Source organism: Akebia trifoliata, chromosome 8 (assembly GCF_017979445.1).
Source record: "Akebia trifoliata isolate Shusen 1 chromosome 8, ASM1797944v1, whole genome shotgun sequence".
NCBI lineage: Eukaryota > Viridiplantae > Streptophyta > Magnoliopsida > Ranunculales > Lardizabalaceae > Akebia > Akebia trifoliata.
In genome coordinates, this window is record NC_141382.1 from 43,677,752 (window position 1) to 43,696,525 (window position 18,774).

The window sequence follows — 18,774 nt, forward strand, 5'->3', positions numbered from 1 at the left end:
AAGTAATGGTGTAAGTAATAAAAATTGCATACTTTTGCGCTCTTTTAAAGTGCCATCTACAGAACATAACTTTCTGTCTCTTTTCCCTATAAATTCGAAATCTTCTGTAAACGGACCCTTATCCTTGCGAATTCGTCAAATTAGGAAATAAATCAGTTAATGACCGTCTTCCATCAATTAAAAAGATTCTCCTTTATCTTGACACATCCTAGTTTGTTGTCACATACTCTTTTCCGTTTGAGCTGTAATCTTCGCGCTTCTTCCCCTTTCCTCGAAGAACACAAACAAATAATTGTTCACCTATTCCAACACCTCGGATGCCTTAGTTCCCTTGGAAAACACTAACACTCAAATGTTCCAACACTTTAGAGGCCTAGATAAGGTTTCGAGAATTCCCATTCTCCATCAACTACCTCGATGGTTTTCCCACCTTGATTGATTTTATCGGGAGTTTATTTTATACCCTTACATATATAAATTGGGATTTTATGATGATAGCATCCATTAATCTAATATCTAATAAACAAATTAATTATCCATATTTGTCATTTTATATCGAATTGGTAGTAGCTCAACTAGCTCAAATAAACATGACAAATATAAATCTAATACCAAATTCCGATTCTTAAACCTTGGCAAGGATTCACTTTAAATAACTTAATTATTTTTCATTGATGTATAAAATAAAGTTTTGTGATGTAGCATCCATTAAGCTGGTTTGTAATAGAAAAACAATTAGACATATTATTATCTAGAGTCATTTTTATTGTAGGGAATTCATCTTTATGGGAACTCGAATTCCTTAGAAAATCGATCATGGAAAAAATGAATAAAGTAAGTGGAAAATACTTTTACATTACACCACAAAAATATAATCAAGAGAGTTACTTTTTTTGACATAATTTTAAAATTCATTGAGTAAACTTCAAGCTCGATCGAATCAACTCAACTAGATTGGATTTCAAGATGTCTTGCTCCCAAGATTCGATAAAATAAACTCTATGGATCAATTTGTCAACTCATTGGATCAACTTGAAAATGGACCTAGTTAGGTCAAAAATATGACAAATTATTCAACTATATTTAATATTTTAATGAAGAATAAAAATTAAATATTTAAAACATTAAAACTACTTTTGAAACATTTATAAATTGAATATATTTTTGTTTGACTCGTTTGAACTGACTTGTGTGTTCTTGACTTGACTTGATACAATGGACAACTAAGTTAGATGGAGATTTTGAGTTTTAAAACTATGAGTTTTAATTTTGAAAGTAGGGCTAATCTGTGAGAATAACACCTTCGTGGAATTTTCACATGGAGTGAGAATTCAAATTCAAGAGGAAAAATCATAATCAAACCCCTAAAATTTACATTTTCAAGAAAAATCATCCCTCATCTAATTTTACATACATAAATAAAATACTTGAAAAAACCTTGAAATGACTTCTTCTTCATTTTCATCGGAATGGAGTTTCCAAAATTCCATCGGAATGTTGGGATCCAAAATTTTTTTTGGACAAAAATGGTGAATTTGAATGATTAGGACAATTTCGACATTTCAATCGCGAGAAATGTTTAGAATGAGGTTAAGGGACTGATTAAAAAAGAGAAATTTATTAAATAGATTATTTAGCTAATCACTAAAAGTTTAGGATTAAATAGAAAGAAAACCTTCCATCAGGGATCATTAAGCAATTTTTCCAATTTAAAAAGATAAAAGTACGCAAAACGTTGAACTTTTTATTAGTTATTAAATAATAGATTTCGATAAAGATGTCCGTATCAGAAGATGGATATATAATAGTTTGGATTGCTTTAGAATCTTTAACCACTCAATTCGAGATTCAATAGGATCCGAGGTCAACTTATTTATGGACTTGAAGTTTTGAAACCGACATCCGTATCAACTGTATAAATAATAAAAGAGATTTCTTAGACGGACATATTTGTTATAATTTTATTACAAAATCTCCCTTACTTAATCAAGTTTGTTACGTGGACAAACTTACTTTATGAATCAGACTAATGTGACTAATATTGCAAGATTTCAAATCTTACTAAGGATTGTTGGGCCCATATAGATAATCAAATGGGAAATTCAACAGTACATCCTTTTATATTTCATGGAAAAACTCAGATTCAAAAGAACAAATTAAAATAAAATTACATTTTGAGCTTGATTGATCCTATTGAAAATGGAGGGTTACCAAACTCCCATATTTAAAACAAAAATTCAACTGTGAAAATTAATTTTTTTTTAGAATTTTTTTTTCAAAGTTCTTAGACTTTTTTCTTCTATTACCCTATGAAATCAGATCATATTCGATGCTAAAAATTGATGTGGTTAGATGCACTCTAAGATTTGCCGAGTAACCAATTAAACCTCAATTGAAATTTTGTGACATGGATGACCCCTCCAAGGTTAGATGGGTAACAAACATGATACAGTCAGGTTTGTTGAGAAACGAACTTGATAAAGTAAGGTTCACTTGGAGTTGTCATAATTCTAAGGGTGTTTTTTTAATAACAATGCAACAGTTGGGTGTACCGGGTAAATCTCTTGTAATAAAATATAGAAAAAAAGGACGAAAATTTTGATGAACTTTCGGTTCTCTGCCGCCTAGACCTAAAAACGGAAAAACGAAACGAAACGTTAAAACCTCACAATCTCAAACCCCTCCTCGTCTTTCCTTCTCAACCAACAACCAGAAAGAGGCATCGATCTACAAGGAAATCGATCTAATCAGATCTGATTCCGAAGGTGAGTTCTCTTCTTCTTGTGTTAATTTGTTGATTAAAAGTTGAATTTATGTTTAATTATCGGTTCAGATTCATCGGATTTCATCTACCCACCCCCCTTTAGATCTGTTTTTCTCTAGCTATCTTTCTTCGAAATATATTTCTTTTATGACTTGTTTTTTCATAATTTCGCATAAATTTTTATATATTTATGATGAATTATGGTTTTCTGATTAATAATTCTTCGATCCGTCCGTCTCTCTGGATCTGCATGGATTTATCGATTGTTGTCGAGGTGCCTTTCGTGTCGGATTTGGTTTCTTCTCATGCAAGAAACCTTGAATCGATTTAGAATTTGATAAAAATCCCATAGTTTGCCCTCTATAAACGCTCTCTGCATTCGGGGAACTTATTAGATATTTACCTAAAGCGGATCCTACATAAGCCCCATGAATTTGATCTCTAACTAAAAAGTTGAATGCTTGAGCTGGAGATGGCTTTTGGGTCAACATTGAATTTCTTGCAGTGGTTTCGTAATCAAAGAAGTGTTTGATTGTTCTTGAAGTGAAACGAAAGATATGGTTGGACAATTATTGTATGAGGTGTACCAAACGGGCATGATAGATTGATATTAACATCATGAGATGTCCCTAATAAGACCAGTTGCGGTGTCCTTTTCATGAATTTATTTCCAATTTTAATCTTTTTTATAGTACACAAAAGTCAGGTTGGCAGCCAGTGTAAAAATCTGTCACCCCCTAACATGAATTCTGATAACTGTCCTAGCCATACCAAGTAATTGTTGGGCCATGAGCAAGGCTTAAAATTTTGGTCTCTTCTAATGTCTCGAGAAATTGATGCTTAATTAAGTTAAAAATGATGTTTGGTGAAATTATAATGCATTTAATAATACCATATCACGAAGGTGATTGTAACTGAATTTTTTTGGTGTGCACCAATTCGTCAATATTTATTGTAACAAGACGTCTCAACCAAGACCCAAGATGGTTTGATGCCTCGAACCGTGATCTTTTTTAAAATAAGTATAAACTATATTAAAGAAAGAAGGATTACAAAATTATAGAAAGATAAGGCCGAGATAGCCCCTCAGAAAAGAAAGCAAAACGAACCAAAAGAAAGCTAGAACACTGGGTGTTACAAAAAGAATTCTATCTAAAAACAAAATCATCGAAAGTAATCCCCGAGAACTCCTTGTTCAATTTGGACTAAAAGTACAGATAATCCAAGATCTCTATGAAAACACCGAGAGCTTCTTGCCTTACTTTTGAACACCTTGTTATTTCTCTCATTCCACAACCTCTAAGCAATAGCTAAGAGAAGAATAGTCCAAAAGTGTCTTTTTCTGTAGGAGAAAACTTTTTTAACCCACCTTTCCAACAACGTGAAGAAATTTTGAGGAAAGACCCAGCTTATCCAGAATCGGATCTTTAGTCGCGTCAATGTTTTATTTCTTATTTTGAGAGTAAGGGTGGTCTTTGTTCATGCAAATATTGGCTCGGTGATTAAAGTAGTTAACTTTGCTAGTTATCTTTTTTGAATTTGGAAACTTGACCACAATATTCGGACATTGATTCAAATCGAGTATAAATCAAAATAATAATGAGGTTAAAGTGGCAGTCTGAGACAAAGCGTACAAAATTAGTTGACTCTCTGAACTATAACATGATCCCTGTTTAGCTCTTATCACATTTCCCCTTCTAATTGTAGTGGAGATAATGCTTAGCCTGTCTTTTTTTTTTTTTTTTTTGGGTTCATGCCCTCTTTTCTTCATCTGAAAATTTTCTACTGTTGCATCTTGTAGATCTGGTGCTCTGCTTCTGTATTGAAGCTGTCTATTTAGAAGCAGAAGATTTTATTACACATTTTTGATGGATGATGACTGTTCCGATGGATAACTTGGCTGCTCCTACATCACGGGAGCTTGTTCAACGTCTTCACAAGAAGGTATATTATTGTATTTTTTTTTGTTTGTTTGTGCAGAATGGGAGCTTTGACCTTGATAGGATTTAATGTAAAAATTGGATTCGTGTAGTTGATCCCAATATTTGGGATAAGGTGGGGGAAAGGAGTAGAACCATGCTGTTTGGATCTGTTTATTTTTAACAGTTGTAAAGCATTTTATTCCTCACGAGAAAAAATATACAATAACAAAGATACATCCATAATGAAGGAGGTTGGGGAACCTAACTGAAATATAGGCATTCATTACTGAAATTAGTATACTTTATTTATACATAGTCAATCTAGAATTTACTCATAGACAACCCCGAGAAACCAACCCGAAAATTCCTTTATGGAGTTTGGACCAAGTGAATGGCATTTCTTAAGACACGAATGATCTCCAACATTATGTCCTTCTTACTTTTGAAGATTCTCATATTTCTCTCTTTCAAGAGTCCCCAACAGATTGTAACAATGTCAGCCTCCACAAAATCCTCCCGTTACAAGCAAATGACGATGATTGGCAACTTTGGGATAAGGGAACACATTGAGGAGCAGTCGAGTGTATGCACAAAGTTTGATAAAACAGGACCAAATTGTCAATGCTAGGTCAAATGACAGTTTTACCATTAGGTCTGCACATTGATCAATAGCCTAATGAAGCTTATGATTATATGATTTGACTAGAAAGGGGCCATCACAAGTCTTTTCCACACCGTAACACTTACTTTTTGAAGGATAGATCGCAAGTCCATATATAGCTTTGGAACAACTTAACAAACCTCTCAATGATTGAAAGTGACTTGAGGATGCATTGATGACACTAAGGTGTCGTCAGCAAATTGTGGGTGGAACACCATTGGACCTCCTTCATTCACTGCAGATCCTTCTAAAGTAATCTCTCCCAACAACTCTTGAAGAAAGTCCCCTTGTTCCTTCAACACAATGTCAAACAAAAAGGGGACGAGGAATCTCCTTGTCCTAACACTTTTGAGCTTTTAGAATGACATGTTGGGCTACCATTCACTAAGAGAAGGATGCTGATGTTTTATATGTAAATATATTAATGTGTATTAGACATATTATGATCCATTTTCTCCACTCACTACCAAATCTCGTTCTTCCCATCATCTAGTATAGGAATTTGTGGTCAGATGCTTTATCCAAATCAATTTTACACTCAATTCCTACTCTTGAAAATGGAGTCTAAATTTGGCTATTAAAGTACTTGCTACAGTCAGCTGTCACCTTTGAAATGGGTGAATAAATCAACAATTGGTTTGAATGTGAATAAATGCATGTGCATCAATTCCATGTGCTGATTACGAGGGGATATGTTTTCTAGTGTTCTTTACATGTAGCACTTTGATTGGCAGTTTATTGACATTTGTCCCATTTTACAGAATATTGAGTTTGAGAATAGGCGTCGAAAGTCAGCCCAAGCAAAAATCCCCTCGGACCCCAATGCCTGGCAACAAGCGCGTGAGAATTATGAAGCTATTATCCTTGAGGATCATGCTTTTTCTGAACAACATGGAATAGAGTATGCTCTGTGGCAATTGCATTATAAGCGAATTGAGGAGTTGAGAGCGCATTTCAGTGCTGCTCTAGCACCTGCTGGATCAGCTACTTCCCAGGGCGTGAAAGGTCCTGTCCGGCCTGATCGAATTAAGAGAATCCGTTCTCAGTTGAAAGCCTTTCTTTCAGAAGCAACTGGGTTTTATCATGACCTGTTTTTGAAAATCCGAGCAAAATATGGGCTTCCTCTGGGTTATTTCTCTGAAGATCCAGATAATCAAATTACTATGGCGAAGGATGGAAAGAAATCTTCTGAGATGAAGAAAGGGCTGATGTCCTGTCATCGTTGTCTGATTTACTTGGGTGACCTTGCACGTTACAAGGGACTTTATGGAGAGGGTGACTCCAAAAATCTTGATTATGCAGCCGCATCAAGTTACTATATGCAGGCTGCCTCACTCTGGCCTTCAAGTGGAAACCCCCACCATCAGGTTTTACTCTTCCATTTGTTGTCATAGTGAGACTCAACTCGCATTTATTATGTTGTTTGTAGTAATTTTTTGTTTCCTGTCTATGCATGTGGAAGTTTCATGATTGTTGTAATTTCAGCATTAATGATTCTTTTTATATTGGTTCGATCGATACTAATTCTTTGCCTTTTTCTCAGCTTGCAATATTGGCTACCTACTCAGGAGATGATTTGGTGGCAGTTTATCGGTACTTTCGGAGTCTGGCAGTGAATACCCCCTTTACAACTACAAGGGATAACTTAATTATTGCATTTGAGAAGGTATTGGTACATACATGTACAATGCTCTCTTCTATTTTCCTTGAACAAGATAAAGAACTTGTGATGTATTTGTGACTCATTAATTGATGAATGGTAAGAATCTTTTCCAAGGCAGCTGATCATAGAAAGAAAGCCATTTTTGAAGGGATTCTAGATCCCCAAATGAATGCCTCAAGAAATTGGTGGTGGTTGGAATGATGAGAGAGAAGGGAGAGTTTCTGATCTCGACTTTTAAGCCATTTTCTTGTCTTCTTCCTTGGAAAAGGGAAACAAAAGTGACACAAGACTTCAATTTAGTGATAGAGTCCACTTCCCAACCATTTAGGCTTCTTCTAAGACCTAAATTTCAAGAGAGTACATCCCGTTGAGCTTCTTCTTGGTGGACAACGAGAATAATTGGTTGTTTTGGGACCTAAATGAAGAGTTCCCTAACCTCCCAGTATCTTATTTGATTCCCTTCCCCATTTGAAACTCATTGCATTTCCTAAAGTTCCTGTTAAGGATATCTCTATAAACTCCACATCCATATGGATCACTTAGATCCCATCTGAAACATTGCCCCAATTTTTAAACAATTATTTTCTTCAAAAGTTAAACTACTCTTCACCAAGCCTCTGTAACCATTTCCTCAACAACGCCCAATTCATTCCTTTCCTCCTCAAGCCAAGCCCATTATTTAGCTTTGGGGGCACAAAATTCTCCCACTTAACAAATGTTGTTCCTTACTGTCACTCCATAGAAAGTTTCTTACTCTCCTTTCAATTGTATTGACCACTTCCATTGACATTTAACACAAAGACATAATGAAGACTGAAATACTGGATAACATGCTTTTGATCAAGGTCAGTCTACCTCCTTTTGAGAGATACATATACTTCCATGATGGCAATCTTTTTGTCCAATCTTTCCAAAATAGGATCTCAAATTGAAAATGATCTGTATTTTGCCTCTAGGGGTGGGTCTAGATCAGATGCTGGGAACCTTCCAACCATACACCCGAGAACCTGAGAAAGCAACTCTTGCAATGAAATTATTGCGAGGATTACTTGTTTAATCTGTTAATGAATTGATGATACATGGTTTTGATATATATATATATATATATATAGGGTCCAGTTCGGCCAACGTCAGGGAGCCAAGACGTTTGTCCTATATGGGTTAGAAGTTTCGGATTGAGCTGTTTTTTGTGTGTGAGGATGATCTCTATGGTGAGGAGATCATCCTCACAAAAATTCAGTCCAATCTAAAACTTCTAACCCCATAAAAAAATCAGCCCAATCTGAAACTTCCAACCCCGTGTCTATGGCATAGGCATCCTCTTCGGGGTTAAAGGGGTAAAAATGGAAAAAATATTAAAGTTGGAGGAGTATTAGTAAAAATCTGAGGTTAAGGGGGTAAAAAGAAGGAAAAAAAAAGTTGGAGAGGTATTATTAAGAAAGGGAGAAATGAGGAAAGACAATTTAGTGGGTTAAAGGGGTAAAAGAGGAAAGATAGTAAAGTTAAGAGGGGTATGATTGAAAAAATAGGCAAAAGAGGAAAGATAGTTAAATTGGAGGGATTTTATTTGTGGTGGGGAGAGGAGGGGGGTGGGGGGTTATAAAGTTGAAGGGGGTGAAGAGGAAAGACAACAAAGTGGGTAGTGTGGACCCCACAATGAGACGTTTATCCTCCTAAAAAATGTATTAAGTGGGATGAGACTTTTATCCCCATCAAAATTGTAGCAAAGTGGGCACTACAGTTGTGTTTTATTTTATATATATATATATATATATATATATATATATTTGCGAAAATATGCTCTATTTGTTGGACTTGAATTTCGAAATATTTCGAACAATGATTCTCTGGTAAATTCTTTGATTATTATTACTAATGTTATCATATATGCGCATATGGCACAAAATAAGGGAAAATGGTGAAAATATTTTTAAAAAAAATTAGAAAATAAAAACTAACATAAAACAATATATTTGGATAGCATTCTTTTTCCAAATTGAATAAAATGGATTACATTTAGTCATTTGGTAACAAGAATAAAAGTACTCAACTAGCCAAAAGTCAATAATGTATAAACTATTCATGATATGAGGGTGGGCTCTACTTTAGTTATCGAGTACTAGATAATTAAAGTGGACTCCGCTTTAATAGTTTAATCGTTGGATACCATGATCTTATGTTAGCATACATAAACTCAATATTTTGGAAAATTAATAGTAAAAATAAGACTTAAAGAGAGTATATGTGAGTGAAAGAATAAAATAAATAGTTTAGAATAATGCAAGAATAGGGATTAAAATAGGGTATTTGTAGGATAAGATAAATTTAAAAAAATTGAACTTAATGCTCCAATAGTCAAATCTTTACCCATTAGAGTAACATGCCATCTCATACTTTTGTATATGATGGCATAATGATCCAGAAACTCTAAATCACATTGGTCATGATGGCATATACAATTTACTGATAAAAAATAGCATATGCGATTGCATTTGACAACACTAATTATTACAAGTGTTTGTACAATTTTTTATTGTTCATGGATAATGAGTTATGGAGTCTTAAGTCATAGTATATAGTAATTAATTTTTTTTGGAAAATTGGGTTTCATGTTCTCTATTGGTGTTTTGCAGAACCGTCAGAGTTACTCACTGCTGCCCGGGGATACAAAAGCTTCTTCGGCAAAGACAGTTCCTGTACAAAAGACTGGGAAAGGAAGAGGAAGAGGAGAGGGGGAAACAATGCTTCTTCCTAAAAATGGAAAATTGGAAGTCACACCTATTGAGGAAAGGGCTCAGAGCATCCCTGAGACTTACAAAGCTTTCTGTATTCGATTTGTCCGTCTAAATGGTATTCTTTTTACCCGCACAAGGTATGTGTTGAAAATTAGGTGCTTTACTTATAAAAAATTAGAATGATTTGGTTTTCTATTCATTGAACCTTTTTGTGCTGTCTTTTCTCCAGCTTGGAAACATTTGGAGAGGTCTTCTCATTGGTCAGCAGCAACCTGTGTGAGCTTCTTTCTTCAGGTCCAGAAGAGGAATTGAATTTTTGTTCAGATGCTGCAGAGAATGGACTTGTCATCGTTAGGCTTGTTGCTGTTCTCATATTTACAGTTCATAATGTGAATAGGGAGACTGAGGGCCACTCATATGCTGAGATCTTACAGCGTTCAGTTCTGCTCCAGAATGCATTTACTGCTGCTTTTCAGCTTGTGGGACACATTCTCAAGAGATGTATGCAATTGCATGATCCTTCGTCAAGTTATCTTTTACCTGGCATTCTGGTTTTCGTTGAGTGGTTAGCCTGTCGCCCAGATATTGCTGTTGGCAGTGAAATGGAGGAGAAGCAAGCTACTGCTAGGTCGTTCTTTTGGAATCATTGTATATCTTTCCTGAACAAGCTCATGTCAAGCCGATTCGCATTCGTTGATGGTGACGAAGATGAGACCTGTTTTTTCAATATGAGCAGATATGATGAAGGGGAAACTGGCAATCGGCTTGCCTTATGGGAAGACTTTGAGTTGAGAGGATTCTTCCCGCTTCTTCCCGCACAGCAGGTTTTGGATTTTTCAAGGAAACATTCTACTGGTAGTGATGGTGGAAACATGGAGAAAAGGGCTCGTATTCACAGGATTGTAGCTGCAGGAAGGGCTCTTGCAAATGTAGTCCGGATTGATCAGCAAGTAATATATTTTGATCAGAAGCGGAGGAATTTTGCTATTGGTGTTGAACCCCCACTTTCTGAAGATTTCGTGCTTGTTAGTTCTTCTGAGATGCCCTTATCAATTATTAATCCAGTAGAAAAGACAGGGAATTTAGGAGTTTTGCAACCAAAAGCATACGTACATACAGAAGGAGAAGAAGAGGATGAAGAGATTGTTTTCAAGCCAACTGTGGCTGAGAAGCTTGGCGATGCACCATCTCCAAATTTGACCACCTATGAGGTTCTTGGGCCTGGTGAGAATACTACCTCCAAAGATGAATGGGCAAGGTATGCTGGATTTATTTCTGCACCTCTCAGTAATATTGGTCCTCAGAATGCTTTGGATGCCAGTATGCAACCACATGTATCTTTTGCTAATATGATCCCCCAGCAGCATATGCAACCCATCAATTCAGGTGCTTCAAGGATGCTTTTGGAACAACAAGCTTATCTTCTTAATGGAATGAAGAATTTGGGTGTTGGAAATGGGCTTTCTTTGAAATCTGAGTTTCAAGAAGGATTGAGGTCTTCACAGCCTCCTGTGTTTTCTCTTCCCTTTCCACAATCTTACAGTCATAGAGAAGTTCCAGAAGCTGTGATACCATCTAAGTTTGATTCAATTGTGCATTCTGGAGCAAACAGTGAGAGTCTGATCGTGAATCCATCTGTAACCTTGGCAGCAACATCAAGAAAGAATCCAGTGAGTCGACCTGTTAGGCATCTCGGGCCCCCACCTGGGTTCAGCTCTATTCCTCCTAAACCTGCGGATGAGATCATGGTTGGATCGAATCTGAAGAATGAGAATCCACCTCTTGATGATTACAGCTGGCTTGATGGGTATCAATTGTCTTCAGCAACCAAAGGCGTGACCCCTAATAAGTCTATCAATCACACTACACATGTATACCCTCATGTTATGAATAACAGCAATAATTTGACTGGTACAATCAGTTTTCCCTTTCCTGGAAAACAAGTTCCAGCTATGCAGGTCAACATTGAAAACCAAAATAGCTGGCAGGATGCCAAGCTTCTAGAGCATATGAAATTATATCGGGAACAGCATCAGCAACAACAGCAGCTCCAGCAAGCACAGCAGTCTGCCCCGCTACTTGAACAATATCAGGGACAGTCCGAGTGGTCAGATCATTTCTTCGTGTGAGATCCATTCCATCAGAGCACAGATGGTAAGATCATTCTCGTCCCCATATTTCTTTCTGATGTTATGATCAATGTAGACACTCTTGTGCTTTTGGATGTTCCATTGATTATATTTGTAATTCTTTCTAATTTGGCTTCAAATACTGTTAGAATCAATATTCAAATAATTCTACTGACAAACATGACTGGTATGGTTTCTTTCTGCTCGAGGTTGTTAAGAAGACAAGAATCTATTGTGGTGATCTCTCTGTAACCTGGTGCCTGCTGAGTACAGCCTCTGCCTTTGAAGCCTTTTCAATGTTATTAAAATTCTTGAAGCATGGATGATTTTGAAGTGTTGCAGGCCCCTGCCTCTGAAACAGGTGAGTCATGCTTCTTTCTCCACCTCTATGGAACCAAGGCATTTTATTTTTCAAGATTTATCATTTTGAACATGATAGCATAGTTATGTGTTGGACGCATGCTAACACTTTCTTAAACAAATCTTAGTTTATTGAAAATGTTCTGATTCCAGTTGTTACCTTTGTATTGGGCATACAATTATAACATACACCAGCTTGTTCAAAAGTTTTTAGTAACATATTTCTCTTCATATGGAATGAACTGTCCAGCTTGTTGGTGTCATGCTTGTGTTAGGTCAGTATGTCTGGCACTTAGTGTTGGTGCTGTGCAGCATTTCAACCTCTTTGATTTCCCAGTAAAGAAAACCTCCTTGCCAGACTTTAGAAAACTTCAGTCACTTATTACTATGTTCTTCCACGTGCCTCTGTTTACCTTTCTATCGGAAAGTAACCTAACACTGATATCCCTCATTTCTTTTAAAGTTTTTCGAAACCTATTTGGTCTGAAATGAAAATGGAATGGTAAGGAAGTTATTAGCTAGGAGGTTTTTTATAATGCCTTAAAATTTTATTTTTTCATAACTAAAATATGTGGTAAAAGTCGTAAAATAATTATTTAAAGTATCCAATTGATCGATTCAACTAATTTATTGTTATTGTTATCAATATTATTACTATTATTTTTTGGTTGCTAAAAGAGTTATTTATTAAAGGGGCAAAAGACTATGTCAACAAGAAAAACACTCTCTGATTATAGAGGAAATCATCGAGGTGAGTAGAAACTACTCAAGGCAATCTGTTACTTGAGAGCATGGTTCAAAGTTTCATGCCGTTTCTAAATGTTTTAGCAGGACATTCTGGTTTCAGTTGAGACTGGAAAAAACATTGACTTCGAGACATTGAATGTTTTGGATCGTCTCTGAATATTTCAGAATGATTTGGAATGTTTCAAAATGAGAAACCTTGCTCAAGAGTTGGTTGGCACACGATTTTGAAACATATATAGAAGTGAATCTGACAATAATCATGCCTACACTTAGAAAGACATTGTTAACTTCGTTGGAGGTTGCCACTTGGGTGGTCTTTATTTATTGTAGCCTTTTATTTTGAATTGACTCTACTGATGTCACTCCTTATGTGACCTCGATTGATGCACTCTATCATTTATTGATTGATTTCATAAGAAATAATGTGTGGTTGGTGTGGGTTTATCCCATGTCTTAATGAGGGTGAGAAGAGAAATTATTGTAGAGAGAGAGAGAGAGAGAGAGAGAGAGAGAGAGAGAGAGAGAGAGAGAGAGAGAGAGAGAGAGGAGACGATGAAGGGAGATAAAAAAATGGAATTTGATTTAGGAAAAATAAGGGATTTAGGGAAATCTGATCGGGGATTAGGTTAAGGATTTGGGTGACAATAGGAATAGCGTTTCCGATTAGAATATTTTGAAATTACAAGGTTGAGGGTATTGGGTATAGGGTAGATTTGGTTTAGGAGATTAATGAAGTAAGGGTCAAAGAAAGTGGGGAAGGATTAAAGGGTAAAACAAAATGGGGTTTGTAGGTTTCAAAAATCAAGAATCAAGAAAGGGGTTTCAAGAATCCAAGACTTTAAGAAATTAAGAATCAAGAAAACAAAATTTATGGGTTGAGTTCTTGAAAGGATTAGAGGGTTCTTGAAGGTTTCTTGATCTTTCACAAATAAACAAAAAAAAATAGAGAATAATGAGAAGATTAAAGAAAAAAAAATGATATTTACCTTGGAATCACCCCAATGATTTTCATGGCATCAACTACATTTAATGCACCAACATCCAAAAGAAAACATAAACTTCTATAATTTGTTTATTCCATTCCTTCTCTGTCAATAAACCCTAATACAATCTATAAATAAGGAAAATCAACCTAGAGTCCTAATAAAATTAAAATACCTAATTTTCGTAAAACTCTCTTCTAAATTTTCAACCCTAAGAAACTTAAATAAAACACACTCTAAAGTTACCGAACTGCCTCTAAATATTATATTAAGACCATGGGCCAATAAACATGAAAATAAGCTCTTAAAACATAAAAATAAAGTCTTTAAACAACTCAAAACTAAAAAAACAACGAATCTAAAATAATCTTGACGATAATTAAATGAAAAGCTAAATAATTACAAATGTTTCGTCGAAACCCTTGACTGTTGACTTGATTTGTGCTCCGCATTAATGGGTCAAGCCATTGATGTGAGAGAATAAGGGACAAGCCTTGTGGATGAGAGAGAGAGTGTGAGGGCAGACCCATAGGGTGGAGAGAGCATAGGGGCTAAGCCACCTATCCATGGGATAGAGGGGGTTGACCTCTATGTAAGGGTTGAACCATGGGATAGGGAGGTCGAGCTGTGGGATAGGGAGGTTGGCCACTATATAAGGGCTGAGCCACCTATGACATGGATGGGGTGTTGGCCTTTTGCTTTATCCCTCTTTTGATTGGGTTTGGGTCGGATTGGACTTGGGTCAGATCTTTGCGCATCTCGAGGTAATTTATTTCCATCCCTAGGTTTGTTTTGCTAATCCCTAGCACTTAGTGTTGGATCTCTTTCAGCACTGAAATATATATACATACAGAAACTGTCGGTAAAATTTCGTGTTGGACGTTGTGAAAATGGAAATATTTTGGTATATTTCATAGAAATGTGTCGAAATTTAATACTACCATTGTTGGATTTTTTTTTGTGTGTGTGTGGTAAATATAAAAAATCTCGACGGCATTTTGGTCTCTATGCAAAAAATGCCTTTTAAATAATGAAATTAAGTTTTTGATATTACAAAAATACCATCCAACAAGTGCAAATATACCCTTACCTTTTGCACTTCAAGACAAAAAATTAAGGCCATTCTTTTGGAAGTCCATATTTGTGGGAGATTGCTAATGGTATTACAAAAATACCATCCAACAAGTACAAATATAGGTATAATGTAACATCCTCCCATGCTTATCTTTTCCATTAATAATCTTATGTGTTGTCTTTTAGTGAAAAGGGCAAATGGTAATTTGGTCTTTTGGATGTTAAATGTTATCTTTTTTTGGAAAAGGTAAGGGCATTTTTGAAACATTTTTCAGATGTTATACTTATTTGAGACTTTCCAAACAAATTACCAATGGTGACTTGACTGTTTGATTTTTTCATGGATATTTTTAACTTGTTCCGTTCTGAAACCAGTTATTAAATTAAGAAGAAAGGAAACTTGTGGGCTTAGGTGTCCATTTTATTGGATTTCTATAGATTCTCACTCTTTTTGTAATTTGATCATCTGAAACTTCCTCAATTTCCAGATCAATTCCATCAGCAAGCTTCAGAATATTTTATAATCTGTTGGAGCAATGGCATTAAATTATTCTAAAAGAAATGTTGCTTTTTCTATGAATAATTTACCAATAATTCTCTACTTATTTTTGCAGCTGGTGCCGAGCTTTCCAGACTGGAGGGGGATGAAATCGTGAAGGGAGTATTTAAATGGGATATTTATATGGAAAAGTAATGCCTTGTCTGGTTGGACAAGCTGGAGATATAAATCCTGGACGAGGTTTGCAGTCTTAGTTTCCAAGAACTTGGGTGGATCAAAGTGAACTAGTTATTCTACTAAGCCATTGACGAAGGGATATCAATCATTGTCAGCATTTTACTGTCACCAACAATAGTAGGAGCACCCTAGTGGATGATATGTTATACATCTGATCTGTGTTAGCTGCTTGAAGATTCAGAGGAGCGTTAAGTGGGATGGTTGCTGGATTTGTGGTTGAGTTTCTCTCAAGTCAAATGCCGACTTTAAAATTATAGTAAGTACATGTAGCTAGGGTTTCTTATGCACTATGGTTTGTTGATTAAAGACTTTTACTATGCTTGTCGAAGTATGATAACAGACATAGGGCTCTCAGACCATCAGACGTGTTTGGTCTGAAGGTAGATTTGAACCCTTTTATAAAATAACAATATATTACTAGTTTGGAATATATATCCTTATAGCATCGGTTCCTTCCCTTCTTTGTTCTTTTCTATATACAATTGTGAGCTAGCTTTCGGAACAGATTCAGGTCATAAATGTCTTACAAAAATTTACTATGCTTTTCTATGTTTGGCTTACCTCCTACGCAGAGAATTCCCTAGCGGGATCTATTAGTTGGTCCAGGTTAGTTCCCTCTAAAGTATCTTTTTTTGTTTGGTTGGCTAATTTGGGTAGGATCCTTACGTTGGATAATTTGATTGTGCGGGGTTGGATCATTCCCAATTGTTGCCCTCTTTGTATGAATGATGGGGAATCTGTCGATCATATGTTGATCCATTGCTCATTTTCTTATAATATTTGGTCGAAATTCCTTGGTCTCTTCGGTTTGAATTGGGTTCCTTCTCGTAAGTTCTCCTCGTTGTTAGTAGAATGGACTAGTAACGTTTTCCACTCCAGAAAAATGATTCTTTGGGCTTTGCTCCCCTCGGCTATCGCTTGGGAGATCTAGAACGAAAGAAATAACAGAGTGTTCAATAATCAGAGTAACAGTTCTCATGCAGGTTTTTTGGAGATCTTGGGTTTGTTATACCTTTGGTCAAAGCAGCATATAGAGTTTGCGGGCACTACATTTGATGATTTTGTGTTTAGATGTCACTCATTTTGTAATTACTAATGTTGTTTTTCTTTTCTTTATTGTTCTTATTTGAGGCTTTCTCGGCCTCTTTGTTTCTTATTTCCCCTTTCTGATCAATATATTATACTTTTCAAAAAAAAAAAAAAAAATGTCTTACAAAAATTTACCCAGAATGACTTGCTTAGGCATGCATAGAGTGATCTCTCAAAACCAATTTATTCCCTGATATTTTTATTTCTGATCTGATGATATATATATCTAGCTGTAAATATGATGCTTTGTATTGCTATCTTGTTCACACTGAAAAATCCTTCTCAATGGCTCATTGGTATCGAAAAGAAGTTCAAACTAATGAGCCGATGTCAGTCGATTCTGAATCTTCTTCTGTTGTTACGCAACCTGAGGTCTATGAAAGGCATTACTAACTCTAGCAATCCTCGTCAGGAGATTGATTTTCAAAAACTTTGGCCTCTCTCTACGTCCAGCCACAAACTCCACTACTCGTTTTTCCGTTTTTTCAACATACCCTTGGGCTTTAATATAGATTTGAGACAATTTCACAGTAATTCTATAACCAATTATAATCTTTAGGTTATTTAGGCGATTTTTTAGAATATCGCCTGGCCTGTTCAAGCTTCCACATCTCTTCTACATACATACTGCCATTGACTGATGGATGCAATTATCTTGCTTTTATTTTAATTATTAATTATTAAATTTTTTTTATATCATCTGTCATTAGGTGTTGTAGGTTAAGTGTGCATGAGTAGGCAAGGTAGCCGTCCCTTATCTTATTTGTTTGTCAGTGGTGGTGTTGCAAAAGCAAGATGGGATGGGGTGCTGTTTGGACACATCTTTGCTAATATTTCAATGATGATTGAACAAAGTATGGTCGGATCTGATATTAGTGATGAAGAGTGTGTTTGGTCCTCTGATAATAATTTGCTGGTTGTTGGTTTCGAAAAAAGAAAAGAAAAAACTATGAAGTAGAGTTTTGAAAGAGTAATCTACTTCAAGAAAACACTATAGTAGTCTTCCTTGATCTTTCCAAAGGTATACCTTGTATGGTACAACTATTACAAAGTGAACATCAGAATGGCTAATAACATATGTAAAGACAATTATAAGAATTTAAATAATCGTGATATGCATATTTTAGACGGGTTTATAATAAAAAATAAACTATTCTTGAACTTCAAAATTATATTTATTCAATTGATAAAAAATTAAGTAAATAGAGAATGGTGGAATTAGCCACATCAGTGTTTTAAGAATGGTTAACTGGTTCAATCCTATCCCCAAACCTAGATAATATAGGTGTTAAAAATCAGCTGAGACAACTCGACTAGGTGGAAGTTCAACCTGACTTGATGTACAAACTCAATAGCATCAATGATCGAATTGTCTTGGAAACTTGATGAATCAATTCAAAAGTTCATCAAGTTATATCTAATTTTGTGCGTGTGTTTTTGTGTTTTTTTTTTTCAATCTCTACTATGTTATATTTATGTCTTTCTTTGAAAAATAAAAGCATGAGTCATGCTGGAGTAACATTGAAATGTACATCAATTCTGACTGAGTTATGTGCACCACCCCATCTGAATGTACAATCAGGCAGACTGAGTTGAATGTAACTTAAAGCGTTATTTTAGTATACATTTTACAGGCAGACTGAGTTGAATCATGAGTTATTGAGTTGACTTGACCCACTGGTCATGATATTCAACCTGACGGACATCTGAATCAGACTTTGGAGTTCTAAAACATTGCTTTATAACAAATATGTGATTTAACAAATAATTATTACACAAACATCCATTTTATATTTGTCTCTCATACATGGTCCAACTTACTTTCAACGATCAACAAAGTCAATTAATCGATGGCTAGCATTCATTTGTTAAGAAAGATGACCACTGTATTTAATGGTCTTGATTGATAAT

The 18,774-nt window shown here is 35.5% G+C and overlaps 1 protein-coding gene across 2 annotated transcripts; it reads left to right on the forward strand.

Annotated features, from left to right (window-relative positions):
- The first annotated feature begins 2,604 nt into the window (after window positions 1-2,604).
- On the forward strand, window positions 2,605-16,237 carry LOC147397006 (nonsense-mediated mRNA decay factor SMG7-like). Of its 2 annotated transcripts, none has more exons than XM_086452376.1 (8): window positions 2,605-2,765; window positions 4,566-4,708; window positions 6,109-6,714; window positions 6,891-7,013; window positions 9,644-9,882; window positions 9,975-11,899; window positions 12,084-12,235; window positions 15,653-16,237. In XM_086452376.1, the coding sequence occupies exons 2-6, from the start codon at window positions 4,637-4,639 to the stop codon at window positions 11,872-11,874; spliced, it is 2,940 nt and encodes a 979-aa protein (XP_086308502.1). In that variant the 5' UTR covers window positions 2,605-2,765; window positions 4,566-4,636; the 3' UTR covers window positions 11,875-11,899; window positions 12,084-12,235; window positions 15,653-16,237. The 2 variants fall into 2 exon arrangements, with proteins under 2 accessions (XP_086308502.1, XP_086308503.1); XM_086452377.1 differs by having other exon boundaries at window positions 12,093-12,235.
- Window positions 16,238-18,774: the final 2,537 nt, after the last annotated feature.